A 21,736-nucleotide genomic window follows, 5' to 3' on the forward strand; every position below is an offset into this window, starting at 1 on the left:
CTGGATATAGAGCTGTATGGTTGGTAGACGTCTTAGTCTGGATATAGAGCTGTATGGTTGGTAGACGTCTTGGTCTGGATATAGAGCTGTATGGTTGGTAGAGGTCTCGGTCTGGATATAGAGCTGTATGGTTGGTAAAGGTCTTGGTCTGGATATAGAGCTGTATGGTTGGTAGAGGTCTCGGTCTGGATATAGAGCTGTATGGTTGGTAAAGGTCTTGGTCTGCATATAGAGCTGTATGGTTGGTAGAGGTCTTGGTCTGCATATAGAGCTGTATGGTTGGTAGAGGTCTCTGTCTGGATATAGAGCTGTATGGTTGGTAGAGGTCTCTGTCTGGATATAGAGCTGTATGGTTGGTAGAGGTCTCTGTCTGGATATAGAGCTGTATGGTTGGTAGACGTCTCTGTCTGGATATAGAGCTGTATGGTTGGTAGACGTCTCGGTCTGGATATAGAGCTGTATGGTTGGTAGACGTCTTAGTCTGGATATAGAGCTGTATGGTTGGTAGACGTCTTAGTCTGGATATAGAGCTGTATGTTTGGTAGACGTCTTAGTCTGGATATAGAGCTGTATGGTTGGTAGACGTCTTGGTCTGGATATAGAGCTGTATGGTTGGTAGACGTCTTGGTCTGGATATAGAGCTGTATGGTTGGTAGACGTCTTAGTCTGGATATAGAGCTGTATGGTTGGTAGACGTCTTAGTCTGGATATAGAGCTGTATGGTTGGTAGACGTCTTGGTCTGGATATAGAGCTGTATGGTTGGTAGAGGTCTCGGTCTGGATATAGAGCTGTATGGTTGGTAAAGGTCTTGGTCTGGATATAGAGCTGTATGGTTGGTAGAGGTCTCGGTCTGGATATAGAGCTGTATGGTTGGTAAAGGTCTTGGTCTGCATATAGAGCTGTATGGTTGGTAGAGGTCTTGGTCTGCATATAGAGCTGTATGGTTGGTAGAGGTCTCTGTCTGGATATAGAGCTGTATGGTCAGTAGAGGTCTCAGTTTGGTAATGGGGCTGTATGGTCAGTAGAGGTCTCGTTCTGGTAATGGGGCTGTATGGTCAGTAGAGGTCTCGTTCTGGTAATGGGGCTGTATGGTCAGTAGAGGTCTCGTTCTGGTAATGGGGCTGTATGGTCAGTAGAGGTCTCGTTCTGGTAATGGGGCTGTATGGTCAGTAGAGGTCTCGTTCTGGTAAAGGGGCCGTATGGTCAGTAGAGGTCTCGTTCTGGTAATGGGGCCATATGGTCAGTAGAGGTTTCGTTCTGGTAATGGGGCTGTATGGTCAGTAGAGGTCTCGTTCTGGTAATGGGGCTGTATGGTCAGTAGAGGTCTCGTTCTGGTAATGGGGCTGTATGGTCAGTAGAGGTCTCGTTCTGGTAATGGGGCTGTATGGTCAGTAGAGGTCTCGTTCTGGTAATGGGGCTGTATGGTCAGTAGAGGTCTCGTTCTGGTTATGGGGCTGTATGGTCAGTAGAGGTCTCAGTCTGGTAATGGGGCTGTATGGTCAGTAGAGGTCTCAGTCTGGTAATGGTGCCGTATGGTCAGTAGAGGTCTCGTTCTGGTAATGGGGCTGTATGGTCAGTAGAGGTCTCGTTCTGGTAATGGTGCCGTATGGTCAGTAGAGGTCTCGTTCTGGTAATGGGGCTGTATGGTCTGTAGAGGTCTCGTTCTGGTAATGGGGCTGTATGGTCTGTAGAGGTCTCGTTCTGGTAATGGGGCCGTATGGTTTGTATAGGTCTCTGTCTGGTAATGGGGCTGTATGGTCAGTAGAGGTCTTGGTCCGGATATAGAGATGTGTGGTCAGTAGAGGTCTTGGTCTGGTAATGGGGCTGTATGGTTGGTAGAGGTCTCTGTCTTTATATAGAGCTGTATGGTTGGTAGAGGTATTGGTCTGGATATAGAGCTGTATGGTTGGTAGAGGTCTTGGTCTGGATATAGAGCTGTATGGTTGGTAGAGGTCTTGGTCTGCATATAGAGCTGTATGGTTGGTAGAGGTCTCTGTCTGGATATAGAGCTGTATGGTTGGTAGAGGTCTCTGTCTGGATATAGAGCTGTATGGTTGGTAGAGGTCTCGGTCTGGATATAGAGCTGTATGGTTGGTAGACGTCTTAGTCTGGATATAGAGCTGTATGGTTGGTAGACGTCTTAGTCTGGATATAGAGCTGTATGGTTGGTAAAGGTCTTGGTCTGGATATAGAGCTGTATGGTTGGTAAAGGTCTTGGTCTGCATATAGAGCTGTATGGTTGGTAGAGGTCTTGGTCTGCATATAGAGCTGTATGGTTGGTAGAGGTCTCTGTCTGGATATAGAGCTGTATGGTTGGTAGAGGTCTCGGTCTGGATATAGAGCTGTATGGTTGGTAGAGGTCTCTGTCTGGATATAGAGCTGTATGGTTGGTAGAGGTCTCGGTCTGGATATAGAGCTGTATGGTTGGTAGACGTCTTAGTCTGGATATAGAGCTGTATGGTTGGTAGACGTCTTAGTCTGGATATAGAGCTGTATGGTTGGTAGACGTCTTAGTCTGGATATAGAGCTGTATGGTTGGTAGATGTCTTAGTCTGGATATAGAGCTGTATGGTTGGTAGACGTCTTAGTCTGGATATAGAGCTGTATGGTTGGTAGACGTCTTAGTCTGGATATAGAGCTGTATGGTTGGTAGACATCTTGGTCTGGATATAGAGCTGTATGGTTGGTAGAGGTCTCTGTCTGGATATAGAGCTGTATGGTTGGTAAAGGTCTCGGTCTGGATATAGAGCTGTATGGTTGGTAGAGGTCTTGGTCTGCATATAGAGCTGTATGGTTGGTAAAGGTCTTGGTCTGGATATAGAGCTGTATGGTTGGTAGACGTCTTGGTCTGGATATAGAGCTGTATGGTTGGTAGACGTCTTGGTCTGGATATAGAGCTGTATGGTTGGTAGACGTCTTAGTCTGGATATAGAGCTGTATGGTTGGTAGACGTCTTAGTCTGGATATAGAGCTGTATGTTTGGTAGACGTCTTAGTCTGGATATAGAGCTGTATGGTTGGTAGACGTCTTGGTCTGGATATAGAGCTGTATGGTTGGTAGACGTCTTGGTCTGGATATAGAGCTGTATGGTTGGTAGACGTCTTAGTCTGGATATAGAGCTGTATGGTTGGTAGACGTCTTAGTCTGGATATAGAGCTGTATGGTTGGTAGACGTCTTGGTCTGGATATAGAGCTGTATGGTTGGTAGAGGTCTCGGTCTGGATATAGAGCTGTATGGTTGGTAAAGGTCTTGGTCTGGATATAGAGCTGTATGGTTGGTAGAGGTCTCGGTCTGGATATAGAGCTGTATGGTTGGTAAAGGTCTTGGTCTGCATATAGAGCTGTATGGTTGGTAGAGGTCTTGGTCTGCATATAGAGCTGTATGGTTGGTAGAGGTCTCTGTCTGGATATAGAGCTGTATGGTTGGTAGAGGTCTCTGTCTGGATATAGAGCTGTATGGTTGGTAGAGGTCTCTGTCTGGATATAGAGCTGTATGGTTGGTAGACGTCTCGGTCTGGATATAGAGCTGTATGGTTGGTAGACGTCTCGGTCTGGATATAGAGCTGTATGGTTGGTAGACGTCTTAGTCTGGATATAGAGCTGTATGGTTGGTAGACGTCTTAGTCTGGATATAGAGCTGTATGTTTGGTAGACGTCTTAGTCTGGATATAGAGCTGTATGGTTGGTAGACGTCTTGGTCTGGATATAGAGCTGTATGGTTGGTAGACGTCTTGGTCTGGATATAGAGCTGTATGGTTGGTAGACGTCTTAGTCTGGATATAGAGCTGTATGGTTGGTAGACGTCTTAGTCTGGATATAGAGCTGTATGGTTGGTAGACGTCTTGGTCTGGATATAGAGCTGTATGGTTGGTAGAGGTCTCGGTCTGGATATAGAGCTGTATGGTTGGTAAAGGTCTTGGTCTGGATATAGAGCTGTATGGTTGGTAGAGGTCTCGGTCTGGATATAGAGCTGTATGGTTGGTAAAGGTCTTGGTCTGCATATAGAGCTGTATGGTTGGTAGAGGTCTTGGTCTGCATATAGAGCTGTATGGTTGGTAGAGGTCTCTGTCTGGATATAGAGCTGTATGGTTGGTAGAGGTCTCTGTCTGGATATAGAGCTGTATGGTTGGTAGAGGTCTCTGTCTGGATATAGAGCTGTATGGTTGGTAGACGTCTCTGTCTGGATATAGAGCTGTATGGTTGGTAGACGTCTCGGTCTGGATATAGAGCTGTATGGTTGGTAGACGTCTTAGTCTGGATATAGAGCTGTATGGTTGGTAGACGTCTTAGTCTGGATATAGAGCTGTATGTTTGGTAGACGTCTTAGTCTGGATATAGAGCTGTATGGTTGGTAGACGTCTTGGTCTGGATATAGAGCTGTATGGTTGGTAGACGTCTTGGTCTGGATATAGAGCTGTATGGTTGGTAGACGTCTTAGTCTGGATATAGAGCTGTATGGTTGGTAGACGTCTTAGTCTGGATATAGAGCTGTATGGTTGGTAGACGTCTTAGTCTGGATATAGAGCTGTATGGTTGGTAGAGGTCTTGGTCTGCATATAGAGCTGTATGGTTGGTAGAGGTCTCTGTCTGGATATAGAGCTGTATGGTTGGTAGAGGTCTCTGTCTGGATATAGAGCTGTATGGTTGGTAGACGTCTCTGTCTGGATATAGAGCTGTATGGTTGGTAGACGTCTCTGTCTGGATATAGAGCTGTATGGTTGGTAGACGTCTCGGTCTTGATATAGAGCTGTATGGTTGGTAGACGTCTTAGTCTGGATATAGAGCTGTATGGTTGGTAGACGTCTTAGTCTGGATATAGAGCTGTATGTTTGGTAGACGTCTTAGTCTGGATATAGAGCTGTATGGTTGGTAAAGGTCTCGGTCTGGATATAGAGCTGTATGGTTGGTAGAGGTCTCTGTCTGGATATAGAGCTGTATGATTGATGGAGGTCTCGGTCTGGATATAGAGCTTTATGGTTGGTAAAGGTCTTGGTCTGGATATAGAGCTGTATGGTTGGTAGAGGTCTCTGTCTGGATATAGAGCTGTATGGTTGGTAGAGGTCTCGGGTCTGGATATAGAGCTGTATGGTTGGTAAAGGTCTTGGTCTGGATATAGTGCTGTATGGTTGGTAGAGGTCTCTGTCTGGATATAGAGCTGTATGGTTGGTAGACGTCTCGGTCTGGATATAGAGCTGTATGGTTGGTAGACGTCTTAGTCTGGATATAGAGCTGTATGGTTGGTAGACGTCTTAGTCTGGATATAGAGCTGTATGTTTGGTAGACGTCTTAGTCTGGATATAGAGCTGTATGGTTGGTAGAGGTCTCGGTCTGTATATAGAGCTGTATGGTTGGTAGAGGTCTCTGTATGGATATAGAGCTGTATGGTTGGTAGAGGTCTCGGTCTGGATATAGAGCTGTATGGTTGGTAAAGGTCTTGGTCTGGATATAGAGCTGTATGGTTGGTAGAGGTCTCTGTCTGGATATAGAGCTGTATGGTTGGTAGAGGTCTCGGTCTGGATATAGAGCTGTATGGTTGGTAAAGGTCTTGGTCTGGATATAGAGCTGTATGGTTGGTAGAGGTCTCTGTATGGATATAGAGCTGTATTGTTGGTAGAGGTCTCTGTATGGATATAGAGCTGTATGGTTGGTAGAGGTCTTGGTCTGCATATAGAGCTGTATGGTTGGTAGAGGTCTTGGTCTGGCTATAGAGCTGTATGGTTGGTAGAGGTCTCGGGTCTGGATATAGAGCTGTATGGTTGGTAGAGGTCTCTGTATGGATATAGAGCTGTATGGTTGGTAGAGGTCTCTGTATGGATATAGAGCTGTATGGTTGGTAGAGGTCTCGGGTCTGGCTATAGAGCTGTATGGTTGGTAGAGGTCTCGGTCTGGATATAGAGCTGTATGGTTGGTAGAGGTCTTGTTATTAAACTGTGGGATTCTGCTCAGGTTTTGGGTCTTTTCTTAGTCTGATTACAGAGCAGTGTGGTGTTGGTTGTGGATTTCATGACATTTTGTCCCCCTCAGGCACAGGAAGCATGTGGACCTCTGGAGATCGACTCTGCACTGAACCTCATCCATTCCCTGGAACAAGATCTACAAGAGGCCAAAGCAGCTGCCAGAGAGGGCAAACTGCAGCCGCTGCCCGGGGAGACGGTGAGCCTTAATCTTTGTGGTTTTTGGGGGGGGGGGGGATTGTGTAAAGACGGTTGTGTGTCGGGATATTGACCATTGTGTAAAGACGGTTGTGTGTCGAGATAGTGACCATTGTGTGAAGACAGTTGTGTGTCGGGATAGTGACCATTGTGTAAAGACGGTTGTGTGTCGGGATAGTGACCATTGTGTGAAGACGGTTGTGTGTCGGGATAGTGACCATTGTGTGAAGACGGTTGTGTGTCGGGATAGTGACCATTGTGTGAAGACGGTTGTGTGTCGGGATAGTGACCATTGTGTGAAGACGGTTGTGTGTCGGGATAGTGACCATTGTGTGAAGACGGTTGTGTGTCAGGATGGTGACCATTGTGTGAAGACGGTTGTGTGTCAGGATAGTGACCATTGTGTGAAGACGGTTGTGTGTCGGGATAGTGACCATTGTGTGAAGACGGTTGTGTGTCGGGACAGTGACCATTGTGTGAAGACAGTTGTGTGTCGGGATAGTGACCCATGTGCGAAGACGGTTGTGTGTCGGGATAGTGACCATTATGTGAAGACGGTTGTGTGTCGGGATAGTGACCATTGTGTGAAGACGGTTGTGTGTCGGGATAGTGACCATTGTGTGAAGACGGTTGTGTGTCGGGATAGTGACCATTGTGTGAAGACGGTTGTGTGTCGGGATAGTGACCATTGTGTGAAGACGGTTGTGTGTCGGGATAGTGACCATTGTGTGAAGACGGTTGTGTGTCGGGATAGTGACCATTGTGTGAAGACGGTTGTGTGTCAGGATGGTGACCATTGTGTGAAGACGGTTGTGTGTCGGGATAGTGACCATTGTGTGAAGACGGTTGTGTGTCGGGATAGTGACCATTGTGTGAAGACGGTCGTGTGTGGGGATGGTGACCATTGTGTGAAGAGGGTTGTGTGTCGGGATAGTGACCATTGTGTGAAGAGGGTTGTGTGTCGGGATAGTGACCATTGTGTGAAGAGGGTTGTGTGTCGGGATAGTGACCATTGTGTGAAGACGGTTGTGTGTCGGGATAGTGACCATTGTGTGAAGACGGTTGTGTGTCGGGGTGAAGACGGTTGTGTGTCGGGATAGTGACCATTGTGTGAAGAGGGTTGTGTGTCGGGATAGTGACCATTGTGTGAAGACGGTTGTGCGTCGGGATAGTGACCATTGTGTAAAGACGGTTGTGCGTCGGGATATTGACCATTGTTTAAAGACGGTTGTGTGTCGGGATAGTGACCATTGTGTAAAGACGGTTGTGCGTCGGGATAGTGACCATTGTGTGAAGACGGTTGTGTGTCGGGATATTGACCATTGTGTGAAGACGGTTGTGTGTCGGGATAGTGACCATTGTGTGAACACGGTTGTGTGTCGGGATAGTGACCATTGTGTGAAGACTGTTGTGTGTCGGGATGGTGACCATTGTGTGAAGACGGTTGTGTGTCGGGATGGTGACCATTGTGTGAAGACGGTTGTGTGTCGGGATAGTGACCATTGTGTGAAGACGGTTGTGTGTCGGGATGGTGACCATTGTGTGAAGACGGTTGTGTGTCGGGATGGTGACCATTGTGTGAAGATGGTTGTGTGTTGGGATGGTGACAATTTGTACTTCTCCTACAGATGGAGAAATGCTCACAAGATCTGGGTAACAGCACAAAGGCAGTGAGTTCTTCCATCGCACAGCTTCTGGGTGAGATTGTCCATGGAAATGAGAATTACACAGGTAAGTGGAGGTGACGTCTCCTTCTCACTGTCTGATCCTGAACTCACCTTTTATGTTTCATGTCTGTAGTTTGTTTCTCTTCCTTACCCAGCTCTTTTGCCTCTGTAAACCCATCATCTCTTCCCCTTTGGCAGGACGTGCTGCCCGTGAGGTTGCCCAGGCCCTCCGTTCCCTGGCTCAGGCCAGCCGTGGAGTGGCTGCCGCGTCTGGAGATCCAGCGGTGCAGAACGCCATGTTGGAGTGCGCCGGAGATGTCATGGACAAGGCTGGAAATCTCATTGAAGAAGCTAAGCGAGCCGTGGGAAAACCGGCCGATGCGGAGGCTCAGCAGAGATTAGCTCAGGTCTCTGACTGTTATATTACTTTTTTATGCCCATCTCTACCACATCAATTATTTACACCCTCTGCATGCTGGGAGTCTGGTGTCAGGATGGGCGGTATCCTATTCCCAGCATGTTGTCTTTTTTACACCTGATGTGTTTTTGATAGTTAGTGATTGAATTGCCTTCTGTCTCCACACAGGTGGCCAAGGCCGTGTCTCAGGCTCTGAGCCGCTGCGTCAATTGTCTTCCAGGACAGAGAGATGTGGATGCCGCTATAAAGAGCATCGGAGAAGCCAGCAAGAAACTCCTGGCCACATCTGTAAGTACTTCCCAGGTCCTCCTCCTGCACCTTCTACTAAGTGACATCTATATGGTCCTCTAATGTCCATCTTCCTTCACCTTCTACTAAGGGACATCTCTATTGTCCACTAATGTCCATCCTCCTCTACCGTCTACTTAGTGACATCTCTATGGTCCTTTAAAATCCATCCTCCTTCACCTTCTACTAAGTGACATCCTTATGGTCCTCTAATACCCATCAACCTCCACCTTCTACTAAGTGACATATCTATGGTCCTCTAATGTCCATCCGTCTCCATCTCTATGGTCCACTAATGTCCATCCTCCTCTACCGTCTACTTAGTGACATCTCTATGGTCCTTTAAAATCTATCCTCCTTCACCTTCTACCAGGTGACATCCTTATGGTCCTCTAATACCCATCCACCTCCACCCTCTAATAAGTGACATATCTATGGTCCTCTAATGTCCATCCTTCTCCACCTTCTACTAAGTGACATCTCTATGGTCCACTAATGTACTTCCTCCTCTACCTTCTACTTAGTGACATCTCTATGGTCCACTAATGTGCTTCCTCCTCTACCTTCTACTTAGTGACATCTATATGGTCCTCTAATGTCCGTCGTCCTCCACAGTCCTCGGGATCCTTAATGTTTGAATCTGTTTTTCAGCTGATCTCCTCCTTCACTCTTTATTTCTTCTTTATCTCCTCAGTTCCCCCCCAGCACCAAGACTTTCCAGGAAGCTCAAGGCCAGCTGAACCAGGCTGCTGTTGGCCTCAACCAGTCAGCCAATGAGCTAGTGCAGGCTTCCCGTGGAACACCTCAGGATCTCGCAAAGGCTTCCGGGAAGTATGGCCAGGACTTCAATGAGTTCCTTCAGGCAGGAGTGGAGATGGCGGGACAGTCACAGGTAGATGGGATTCCATAAGTCATTGGGTGGTACAGACTCACCCCCTTTATGTCATCCTTTGTGTTATGAAATTATTTTTTTGAAAGTGATCTCAGGGCCCTTAGGTGTCTTCAGAAGTTTGGCTTGGGGTCGTATTGTGTTTCTGGAGGAGTCTGTTGGTGCTCTGCACTTAGACTCGAATGAATGGGTTGGTGTCACATGACTACATAGCACTCAGAGGGCCCCTCTAATGTAACATTCAACTTCTAGAACTCTGTGTTCCAAAAATCCATCAAAGAAATGTTAGGTTCATAGTAATAAGCTCATTAGATGTATATGAGGTGTCAGAATATTTATACTGCTCTGAATATAACAGTGTCTATTTATGTCAATAAGCAAAGATCTGTGAGGAAGGATTCCACAAATCAATATGTAGCGAATTCTTTTTATCGATTAATTTCTTTTTAAAAGCATATACCAATCTTAGTGAAAACAGTCTACAGTATGGAATACATAAGAATATTTATTCACAAGACATGTACTCACAATAAATTATCAGACTTGGGATGACACAAAAAGATAACTTTACATAAAATACAAACTTAAAACGATAAATGCAATGTGATTTGTAGCTCAATAATGAAAGTAAAAATAAAGCAAGATTAAGTTTTCTCCAGGTATAGTATAAACCATAGATAAGTGTTCTATATAATCATACCACAATTGTCTGCGAATTGTGAAGTCCGACAGTCCCTCCACTGCAGATGGAGTGAGAATAGGCTATGCAAAACGTGAGACTAATACGCGCTAAATCTGATATTAATAAAAATGTATAAAAAGCAAAAATCAGCTCTTAGAGAAAAATCTACATATGGTTAATACGGCTGGGACTGTAATCTTGTTACCCTTAAATATGAAATGTAAAACATGTAAGGAAGGAAATAAATGATATTGAATATTAATCAAATAAACAGCAAGGCATATTTACCATATTTAAATTGGCTGCTAGCTTAGAATGGTCATTACCAGAGTCCTTAAGATGGCTGCCTTCCCAAGATGGTGGCCAGTTAGGGAGGACTTTCGTTTGGCGTCCTTCCAAGTGTGAGATACATGATGGAGCAAAATGGAGTATGTACAGATGAGTCTATGCATGGCTGTAGCAGTGTGTGTGTTGTTTGTGTAATGTATGTTGTGCAATGTCCTGTCTCACATCTGGGTTCTCCTTTTTATACAAGTTAAACCCAGAGGGAGTAACCTTATCCCCATTGGTTGGGACATCTTATTCATTAACTGGTGAGGTCATTGGGTGACACCTCTTGGTTGACCAGTATATTAAAATAAAATGATAATTTCTTTATATTTAAGATTAATCATCAAAACAACATCATAATCTATCTATATTCTCATCCATTACATGTCCATTTAATATCCACCATGTATCTAAATAAAGGATTAAATCTGGTAACGCCATTTAAAAATAATCTATTATCAATATATATATATATATTTATATATATTGGAAAAGACTTCTTAACCTAAGACTTCAATTAGTAGCAGTCAGTCACCAGAGATGGCAGTATTGTCTTGCTCTTAGCTTCAGTACACAGAATATAGCAGCATTATTTACCTTCAAATAAACTTTGCACCTTATATTGACAAAGAGTTTACAATCTCAGACCTTCTGGAGTCTGGCAAGGTTAGAAAATTTTATGGTTAATTTCTACAACTTACAATTTACAAATGTTTACTGAAGCCTTTCTTGACATACAGAGATGAGTCATCAGTATTGGTTAAAACTTTTCTTTAGCAAGAATATGAAACAACTATTATATAGAAGGTTTACATACATATCTATGTAAGTTATTCATATATATATATATATATACATATATATATATACTTCATTGTTAATATTCTTTTATATAGAATTATAGTATATCTGTAAATCTTATTTTTAAATGGGTCTAAACACAGAAAATACTGACTTGTGTTTTATGATCGCCACACAAACAAGATTATCTTGGTATAGCGTCAGCTTGACTTTATCTTAAAGAAAGTTAAACAGACTATTTATTACCTTAGGTCAACACAGCATGTCTGTTGAAACTTTTCTTGAATAGACACCTTTCCTAAAAGGAGGTTTGAACTTTTAGTGACCTTCTACAACATGGAAGCCACTGCTCAAAATTTCTATGTAAAATAGAATATCTATATATGACTATGCCAAAATTCAATTTTTCTTTTATTTAATCTACCCACTAGAGCTGCACGATTCTGGCCAAAATGAGAATCACGATTTTTTAGCTTGGAATAAAGATCACGATTCTCTCACGATTCTCTGTGTAACAAACAAAAATTGGGATAACTTTACTGTTACGTTTTTTTTTTTATTCATTAAAGTTTATTAATTGCGTTTGAAAGACTGCTGCGCAAATACAGTGTGACATAAAATATTACAACAATCGCCATTTTATTCTGTAGGGTCTCTGCTAAAAAAATATATAAAATGTTTGGGGGTTCTAAGTACTTTTCTAGCAAAAAAAAAATGATTTTAACTTGCAAGCAACAATTGTCAGAGAAAGGTCTAGTCTTTAAGAGGTTAAACTTCCTTTCTCCCTGGCAGAGGGAAAGAAAAGATACAATGTAATCATTTTGTTTATATTTACTGGGAGACTTTCTGATAGGCGTTTGCAGGAGGAAAGATACAATGTAATAATTTTGTTTATAGTTACTGGGAGTTTTCCACAGCTGTTTTCTCTGCTCCCTTAGCTATGCAAAGAATCGAGAATATGTCAGGTTTAGATCGTCAGGGGGGGTGAATCGAGATCGCGATTTTCATACGATTAATCGTGCAGCTCTACTACCCACTAATTCTGACAGAGGTATATGTGCCCAGATGATGGGGTCTGTGGAGTACGCCTCATTTGCCTCCATTATCTTCTTCAAGTGTCCTCTCTATCCACAGAACAAGGAGGACCAGGCCCAGGTGGTCTCCAACCTTAAGAGCATTTCTCTGTCATCCAGCAAGTTGTTACTGGCAGCTAAAGCACTTTCTGCGGATCCCGCCGCTCCCAACCTGAAGAGCCAGCTGGCGGCCGCAGCCAGGTAAGTGGTGGGAAGTGTCTCCTTCCAGTATCTTCATTCCGCAATGGATGCGCATGTGATACCTACAGATCTGTCTGTCTATCCCTAGGGCTGTGACCGACAGTATCAATCAACTGATCACGGTGTGTACTCAGCAAGCTCCAGGACAGAAGGAATGTGACAATGCTCTACGCGAGCTGGAGGTAGGTTCCTGCTGATTGGTGGGACGTGTGTGGAGGAATCTCCGCTGTGTAGAAGGATCTCCCTGATGTAGAGGGATCTCCCCCATGTGGAGGGATCTCCCATGTAGAAGGTCCTCCCCCGTGTAGAAGGTCCTCCCCTGTGTAGAAGGATCCCCCCCCCCCCCCCGTTATCACTAGGGAGTCATTTCCTCCTCAGTGTATAGTGTATTAGGTTCATCATTCAGATAGTCCTATTAGGAGGGATGAAGTAGACCCGCATTGTCACCATGGCATTCTCTTTCCACCGCAACCCTGGAATTCTCTCTCTCCCTTGCCTCGTCTTGTCTCCGCATCTGAGAGAATGACAACCAGACTTTCCGTGGCTCTGCCGGAACCTCTTCTCCCGGGGAATTCTGACACCATTGGGGTAGTAAAGTTGGAGGATTACAGGGGAGAAGTGATCACATGATTACTGTGATGGTATGAAATATCTGAGATCTCCTCATTCTATAATGTATGGTTGTGTACAATATATATATATATATATATATATATATATATATATATATATATACAGGGTTCTGTCTTTATCCTTCTTATAGACATTTCTGTACCGTGTGACACACAAGACTTTAATCAGATTTATCTTCTGTCATTACAGACGGTCCGAGAACTCCTCCAGAACCCGACAGAGCCGGTCAACGACCAGTCCTACTTCCACTGCTTGGACAACGTCATGGAGAACTCCAAGGTCCTGCTCGGGGCTCCTAACTATACAATATGTGTATCTCATCGGGCCCTAGAATGGGGACATTGCTTAGTATAGCCCAGCCTCTCCCTCCCCCTCCCCCTCCATCTTTTATTTCCTCTATACCCTCACACCAACCTCCGTCACCCCAACATCTTCTGTATGGTCACCCCGACCTCCTCTATACCGTCACCCCCGACCTCCTCTATACTGTCACCCCCGACCTCCTCTATACCGTCACCCCCGACCTCCTCTATACCGTCACCCCCGACCTCCTCTATACCGTCACCCCCGACCTCCTCTATACCGTCACCCCCGACCTCCTCTATACCGTCACCCCCGACCTCCTCTATACCGTCACCCCCGACCTCCTCTATACCGTCACCCCCGACCTCCTCTATACCGTCACCTCGACCTCCTCTATACCGTCACCCCGACCTCCTCTATACCGTCACCCCGACCTCCTCTATACCGTCACCCCGACCTCCTCTATACCGTCACCCCGACCTCCTCTATACCGTCACCTGACCTCCTCTATACCGTCACCCCGACCTCCTCTATACCGTCACCCCGACCTCCTCTATAACGTCACCCCGACCTCCTCTATACCGTCACCCCCGACCTCCTCTATACCGTCACCCCCGACCTCCTCTATACAGTCACCCCCGACCTCCTCTATACAGCCACCCCCGGCCTCCTCTATACCGCCACCCCAGCCTCCTCTATACCGTCACCCCCGACCTCCTCTATACCGTCACCCCTGACCTCCTCTATACCGCCACCCCTGACCTCCTCTATACCGTCACCCCCGACCTCCTCTATACCGTCACCCCACATTCTATATGTTCCCTGTTGTATGACGATGTGCCATTCTTTTCTCCAGGTTCTCGGTGAGTCGATGGCTGGAATTTCTCAGCATGCGAAGACCAGCAATTTGCCAGAGTTTGGTGATGCAGTCAGCACAGCATCCAAGGCTTTGTGTGGCCTGACCGAGGCTGCGGCACAGGTACGCTATCGCACCGACTGAGCCGAGCTCTGGGCTGCTTTACCACCTATGTAATCTCTGCTCCTCTTTCCCTGCAGGCTGCTTACCTTGTTGGTGTGTCAGATCCCAGTAGCCGTGCCGCCCAGCAAGGTCTTGTGGACCCCACACAATTTGCCAGAGCCAACCAAGCTATTCAGATGGCCTGCCAAAACCTAATAGATCCGGCCTGCACCCAGTCACAGGTAATGTCTCTGAAACACAATCGTAGAGGGGTAGATGATCTTGAGGGCGATGGGGACATGCCTGGGACTCAGTAGTGGCGGGGTAGAAGATCTGGCAAATGATGGTGACGTCTCTGGGACACAATGTATGGGGGAGTATAGATATGGTAGGTGATGGTGCTGTCCTTGTGACACATTGGTAGAGTGGGGCAGATGATATGGAGGATGATGATGATGTCCCTGGGACACAATAGTGGAAGGGTAGAGGATCTGGCAGGTGATGGTGACATCCTTGGAACACACTAGTAGAGGGGTAAATGGTATGGCAGGTGGTGGTGATGTCTCTGGGGCACAATGGCAGAGGGTTAGATGATTTGGTGGGTAATGTCAGAAAAGCGCTTCCTTGGAAGGAGAATCCCTGGCAGAGACAAAGGTCTATTCACTGTCATTGTTCCCATGTTCCTTCCTGGGGGGGAACCCTGGACAGACCCTGGGACAGAGACAAAGGTCTATTCACTGTCATTGTTCCCATGTTCCTTCCTGGGGGGGGGAGAACCCCAGACAGCCCCCGGGACAGAGACAAAGGTCTATTCACAGTCATTGTTCCCATGTTCCTTCCTGGGGGGGAGAACCCTGGACAGACCCTGGGACAGAGACAAAGGTCTATTCACTGTCATTGTTCCCATGTTCCTTCCTGGGGAGGAGAACCCCAGACAGCCCCCGGGACAGAGACAAAGGTCTATTCACAGTCATTGTTCCCATGTTCCTTCCTGGGGGGGAGAACCCTGGACAGACCCAGGGACAGAGACAAAGGTCTATTCACTGTCATTGTTCCCATGTTCCTTCCTGGAGGGGAGAACCCTGGACAGACCCTGGGACAAAGACAAAGGTCTATTCACTGTCATTGTTCCCATGTTCCTTCCTGGGGGGGAACCCTGGACAGACCCTGGGACAGAGACAAAGGTCTATTCACTGTCATTGTTCCCATGTTCCTTCCTGGGGAGGAGAACCCCGGACAGACCCTGGGACAGAGACAAAGGTCTGTTCATGGTCTTTGTTCCCATGTTCCTTCCTGGGGGGGGGGGGGACCCTGGACAGACCCAGGGACAGAGACAAAGGTCTATTCACTGTCATTGTTCCCATGTTCCTTCCTGGGGGGGGGGGGACCCTGGACAGACCCAGGGACAGAGACAAAGATCTATTCACTGTCATTGTTCCCATGTTCCTTCCTGGGGGGGGGGGACCCTGGACAGACCCAGGGACAGAGACAAAGATCTATTCACTGTCATTGTTCCCATGTTCCTTCCTGGGGGGGGGGGGGACCCTGGACAGACCCAGGGACAGAGACAAAGGTCTATTCACAGTCATTGTTCCCATGTTCCTTCCTGGGGGGGAACCCTGGACAGACCCAGGGACAGAGACAAAGGTCTATTCACTGTCATTGTTCCCATGTTCCTTCCTGGGGGTGGGGCCCTGGACAGACCCAGGGACAGAGACAAAGGTCTATTCACTGTCATTGTTCCCATGTTCCTTCCTGGGGGGGGAGAACCCTGGACAGACCCGGGGACAGAGACAAAGGTCTATTCACTGTCATTGTTCCCATGTTCCTTCCTGGGGAGGAGAACCCTGGACAGACCCAGGGACAGAGACAAAGGTCTATTCACTGTCATTGTTCCCATGTTCCTTCCTGGGGGGGGGGGGCCCTGGACAGACCCAGGGACAGAGACAAAGGTCTATTCACGGTCATTGTTCCCATGTTCCTTCCTGGGGGGGGGGGACCCTGGACAGACCCAGGGACAGAGACAAAGGTCTATTCACTGTCATTGTTCCCATGTTCCTTCCTGGGGGGGGGCCCTGGACAGACCCAGGGACAGAGACAAAGGTCTATTCACTGTCATTGTTCCCATGTTCCTTCCTGGGGGGGGGGGGGGGGGGGAGAACCCTGGACAGACCCGGGGACAGAGACAAAGGTCTATTCACTGTCATTGTTCTGTGTCTTCCTATTTAGTAATCTAACACAATGTAAGTGTTCTCTATATATTCCTCCATAGGTCTTGTCAGCTGCCACCATTGTGGCTAAACACACCTCTGCTTTGTGCAATGCGTGTCGCCTGGCATCGACTCACACCTCCAATCCTGTGGCCAAGAGGCAGTTTGTCCAGTCTGCCAAGGAGGTGGCAAACAGCACGGCGAACCTGGTGAAGACCATCAAGGTAAAGACGTTCCGGAACATTACACTGATATCCAGTCACTCATTGGTGGTACAATTATGTGCCGAGTCACATGGCGATGGGGTGAGAGTGAAACATTGAGTCACATGGAATCCCATCTTCTTGTTCCAGGCTTTGGATGGGGCATTCAATGACGACAATCGGGCCAAGTGTCGTGAAGCCACCGTGCCGCTTATCCAAGCCGTGGAGAACCTTACTGCTTTCGCCTCCAATCCGGAGTTCGCCAGTGTGCCGGCCCACATCTCTCCTGAGGTGAGGATGACTACGGGAGGTCTGGAACGTTTCATCATCTCTATTCTCTTCCTCTCTTCTCATTAGTTGACTTTTTCAGGGTCTCCAAGCCATGGAGCCAATCATCAGCTCGGCTCAGACCATGCTAGAGAGTTCCTCTGGCCTCATCCAGACCGCTCGTTCCCTGGCTGCCAATCCCAAAGACCCGCCACAATGGTCAGTGTTGGCTGGACACTCCCGGACGGTCTCCGACTCCATCAAGAAACTCATCACCAATATGAGGTAGGGGCGGAGCATAGAGGATGTAACCGCCAGGGGGGATGTATGTCTGATCTGTCACTGTCAGGAAGACTACAAACCTCCGCTCCTTTTACCCAGACAGAGCTTTATTCATAGATCTGTTCTACCCCAATGACGTGAGCTCTCTCCTCAGGGATAAGGCCCCAGGACAGAGGGAATGTGACCAGGCTATCGAGCTGCTGAACCAGGCGGTGAGAGAACTGGACCAGGCCTCGCTTGAAGCCATCAGCCAACAGTTGGTGCCACGGGAGGGAATATCACAGGAGGTAAGAGACAGAAATAAAGGAGAGCTCTGCATAATAATAAAGTATTGATAAATGGTGGGAAGGACTCGTTCACACTTCAATATACCAATCCAAGCTCCTGTCACCAAATAAAATGGTGACCTGGTCACACGTTGTGTTCACTTCAGAAATGATCCCCATGTCTGTTTCTTGGTGCTTCAGAGTGTCTCCAATGCCTCCATAGAAGTCTATAACAAAGCTCACACACAGCACCTGCAGCTTTAGAGGAGCTTTTATTCGATTCACTTTGTTTAGGAGGTATTGCATGAATGAGATATCCCAGGATGCACTGGGAAACCAACAAGTGAACTGGAAAGACGCCATCAGCAGTCATCTCCGGTTCCCGACCATCCATCGATGCACTGACTGCTTCGCTGGTTTCTTGACCCGTGGACTTCCCTGGTACAAGACAAGTGGGTCCGGCTACTAGATCGAGTTTCGCTCTTGTCCCCCGGCAAGGTTTTTTCCTTCCAATTTGCGCCTGTCCCCAGACCGCCTACAGGGTGTTTGGGACGGTACAAGACCTGTTCCTTTAAGGGGTGATTGTCCCAGTTCCGACTTTGGGAAACATTTTCAGGGTTTTTACTATTGATCCACCGATATCGCTTTTTTACCGCCGATACCGATATTTTGGTAATCGAAAATCGGTATCGGCCAATTTTTTTTTTTTTTTGTCTACAGGTACTGTGGTGGAGGGATCTTTGGGTCTACCTCCTGGGACCGCCCATAGGTGTAGCCAGACTTTTATTTTTTGCCTAGTGTCCTATTCCTGTAGTAGTTAAGAATATCAGGCGCTGTGTCCGTCAATGAACATCAGAGAAATGGATTTTATGGTAAGTCAAAAATCCCATTATTCTGGGAGTGTCTGATGAAGACGTCACATCTGGTGTACAGCGTGGAGAAGCAGGAAGGTAAGCGGGGTCCAGACTGGGGCGGAGCAACTAGCAGACGGCACATGTGGTGAGCAACATAGGAATGCTCTAGAGGAAGGGTAGTGGTGACCAGAGAGAGAGGACTGAGTGACAGAGGATCAGCAGAGCTGGGGGACTGAAGCAGGAGAAACTAGCAGATGTCACATGTGGTAAGCAGCGTGGGAGTAATATGGTGGGAGGAGAGCAATGATGAGAGACAGAGGAGGATCTGCAAACCAGAGGATCAGCAGAGCTGGGGGACTGAAGCAGGAGAAACTAGCAGATGTCACACGTGGTAAGCAGCGTGGGAGTAATATAGTGGGAGGAGAACAATGATGAGAGACAGAGGAGGATCCGCAAACCAGAGGATCAGCAGAGCTGGGGGTTACTACTGAACGTGGGATCAGCAGAGCTGGGGGTTACTACTGAACGTGGGATCAGCAGAGCTGGGGGTTACTACTGAACGTGGGATCAGCAGAGCTGGGGGTTACTACTGAACGTGGGATCAGCAGAGCTGGGGGTTACTACTGAACGTGGGATCAGCAAAGCTGGGGGTTACTACTGTGCTGGAGATTGGCTGCAGGAAGGTACTAAAGAACCAGGGATCTGCTGAAGGGGGGTATTAACCTCTTGTCGACCAGCCGCCGTACTGATACAGCGACAGGTTGGCTCTGTTCCTCAAAATTATATACCTGTACGTCGTTTTGCGGGACCGCTAGTGGCTACAGGGGTGCCAATCAGCAGGCCGGGCAGCCACGATCTCCGCCGGGCACCCACGATGGCTCCCTATGGAGACAGAACGGCGGTTGCTGCTGTAAACACGGCACAGCGCTGTTCTGTCAGCATTGAGCACAGGGATCCTCTTATTTAGGAACATAGATCTCTGTGTTCATTCAGCAAGCCCATCCCCCACACAGTTAGAAAGCACTCCCTAGGGACACATTTAACCCTTTGATCGCCCCTGGTGTTAACCCCTTCCCTGCCAGTGTCATTAGTACAGTGACTGTGCATATTTTTAGCACTGATTACTGTAGTAATATGTCACTGGACCCCCCAAAAGTGTCAGTCAGGGGTCCGATCTGTCGCAGTCCAAAAAACCGCAGAACGCCGCCATTACTAATATAAAAAATAAAAAATGACATAAATCTTTCCCGTAGTTTGTAAACGCGATAACATTTTTGCACAAACCAATCAAAATACGCTTATTGGGATTTTTTTTTTAACCAAAAATATGTAGCAGAAAACAAATTGGCCTAAAATGATGAAAAGATTTGATTTCTCTATCATTCATTGATGGACGCAGTCTCTGTTTCATAACATTGGGTTATACTGCCCCCTACAGGAGTAGGACACTAGGCAGAAAAAAAGTTCTGGCTCCACCTATGGGCAGTCCCAGGAGGTACACTCCCCCTCTCTGCTATTATTCTGCCTAGTCAGGAGTAAGGACCTCCTTCCTTGCTGGGATCTCTGTCCCTGGCAAAAAGTTTTTTTCTCCGGATTTTTTTCCTGGGAGATCTACAAGTGATTAAGCCGGATCTGGGCGACGGGCTGGATGTATAGATCCAGTGGCCACCCCAGCCTGCCAGCGAGCGCGCGCAGACCCCAGCTCCGCGCTGGATCGGCCGCGACGTAGCCCCACTGGACGGGGACTGGCCCTGCGAGTTGAACGTCTTCCCAGGTCACACACGACCGGGTCTAGGCCTGAGTCGCAGCGTTCCTATTGGCCGAAAGCACCCCCCTTCAGGGGAGAGGGGTTCTGTCAGGAGATGGTGCCCCCCTGTTCCAGGTATGGGGAGTAATTGTTCCTCCGTCTCCCCCTGGTGGGTTTTGGGGTGGACGCGGGCCCCTTCATAGGACGGTCGGTTCCCCGGGGTTCCCCTCTGTCCTGTCACACTCCCCCCCCTTACCGGTCCCCCTTCTCCCTTCCCCCCCCCCTCCCCTTACCGGTCCCCCTTCTCCCCCCTCCTCTCCTTACCGGTCCCCCTTCTCCCCCCTCCTCTCCTTACCGGTCCCCCTTCTCCCCCCTCCTCCCCTTACCGGTCCCCCTTCTCCCCCCTCCTCCCCTTACCGGTCCCTCTTCCCCCCCCTCCTCCCCTTACCGGTCCCCCTTCCCCCCCCTCCTCCCCTTACCGGTCCCCCCCCCCTCCCCTTACCGGTCCCCCTTCCCCCCCCCCCCCCCTCCTCCCCTTACCTTCCCCCCCCTCCCTCACCCACTGGGTATATGGGGCACTTGCAGCTAACCCTAGGGGCTGGGACCGGGCATTATGCCGATGTTGGGGGCAGGGGGGACTCACCTGTCACTACCAGGGCCCCCCCATCATGTCGATCCCGTCCAGGAGGCTGGGGGGTCCCCTCGGGGGCCCCCAGATGCCCTGCAGGCGGCAATTTTCTTGTAGCCCATCTGCTGCATAGGATCAGCGGCAATGTTTCTGTATCCCGGCGGCCATTTTGCGGTAGATCCCCATTAAAAATCGATGGCTGCCATGTTTTTGGAGTCCCTAGAGGCATTTTTTCGGCAGTGGAGCCCCTCCCTATTCCCTAGTGCTGCAGACACGTGGGACGTTCCTAAAAAAACTTTTCAAACTTTTTTTCTCTAGCGCTCATTGACAGACGTAGTCCTCGGTGATACAGCACCTTCGGGTTATGTTGCCTCCACAGGAGCAGGACTAGACAGGAAATTAAAAAGCTCTGGCCACACCCTAGGGGCAGTCCCAGAGGGTATATCCTCTCTCTCTCTGCCTCAGCAAATCAGTTATTTTCTGTCTAGTTAGGAGTAAGGACCTAGATACCTTGCTGGGATCTTAGGTCCTGGCAAGATTTTTTTCTTAAAAGATTTTTTAGACAGCTTTTTTTCTCCAGTGTTCCTGTGAGATCTTCAAGCAAGAAAGCTGAACTGGGCGACGGGCTGGATGTTGAGATCCGGTGGTCACCCCAGTTCAGCCTACGAGCGCGTGCAGGCCATAGCTCCGCGCTGGGTCGGCCGCGACAAAGTCCCATTAAAGGACTGTCACAGCGTCCGTATCGGTCGACAGCCCTCCCGCCCCGGTGGAGAGGGGTACTGTCAGGAGTTGGTGCCCGCCTGGTTCCGGTATGGTGAGTAGTATGTTCCCCCTTTCCCCCTGACGGGTTTTGTGGTGAACGCGGGCCCCTCTCTGTATGGTA

General features: G+C 48.0%; 1 protein-coding gene across 3 annotated transcripts in view; it reads left to right on the forward strand.

Annotated features, from left to right (window-relative positions):
• The window catches only part of TLN1 (talin 1), a 510,560-nt gene that overhangs the window by 439,713 nt on the left and 49,111 nt on the right, over nucleotides 1-21,736 (forward strand). For all 3 annotated transcript variants that reach the window (XM_082266280.1, XM_082266281.1, XM_082266279.1), the window contains 14 exons: nucleotides 6,026-6,154; nucleotides 7,782-7,884; nucleotides 8,019-8,227; nucleotides 8,407-8,526; nucleotides 9,221-9,418; nucleotides 12,363-12,502; nucleotides 12,591-12,684; nucleotides 13,325-13,414; nucleotides 14,295-14,417; nucleotides 14,495-14,638; nucleotides 16,669-16,830; nucleotides 16,960-17,100; nucleotides 17,180-17,361; nucleotides 17,513-17,645. In XM_082266280.1, coding sequence (XP_082122406.1) covers nucleotides 6,026-6,154; nucleotides 7,782-7,884; nucleotides 8,019-8,227; nucleotides 8,407-8,526; nucleotides 9,221-9,418; nucleotides 12,363-12,502; nucleotides 12,591-12,684; nucleotides 13,325-13,414; nucleotides 14,295-14,417; nucleotides 14,495-14,638; nucleotides 16,669-16,830; nucleotides 16,960-17,100; nucleotides 17,180-17,361; nucleotides 17,513-17,645 — 1,968 coding nt within the window. The remainder of the gene's footprint in view (nucleotides 1-6,025; nucleotides 6,155-7,781; nucleotides 7,885-8,018; nucleotides 8,228-8,406; nucleotides 8,527-9,220; nucleotides 9,419-12,362; nucleotides 12,503-12,590; nucleotides 12,685-13,324; nucleotides 13,415-14,294; nucleotides 14,418-14,494; nucleotides 14,639-16,668; nucleotides 16,831-16,959; nucleotides 17,101-17,179; nucleotides 17,362-17,512; nucleotides 17,646-21,736) is intronic.

The sequence above is a fragment of the Pelophylax lessonae genome, assembly GCF_965119305.1.
Source record: "Pelophylax lessonae genome assembly, chromosome: 1".
NCBI classification, from domain to species: Eukaryota; Metazoa; Chordata; class Amphibia; order Anura; family Ranidae; genus Pelophylax; species Pelophylax lessonae.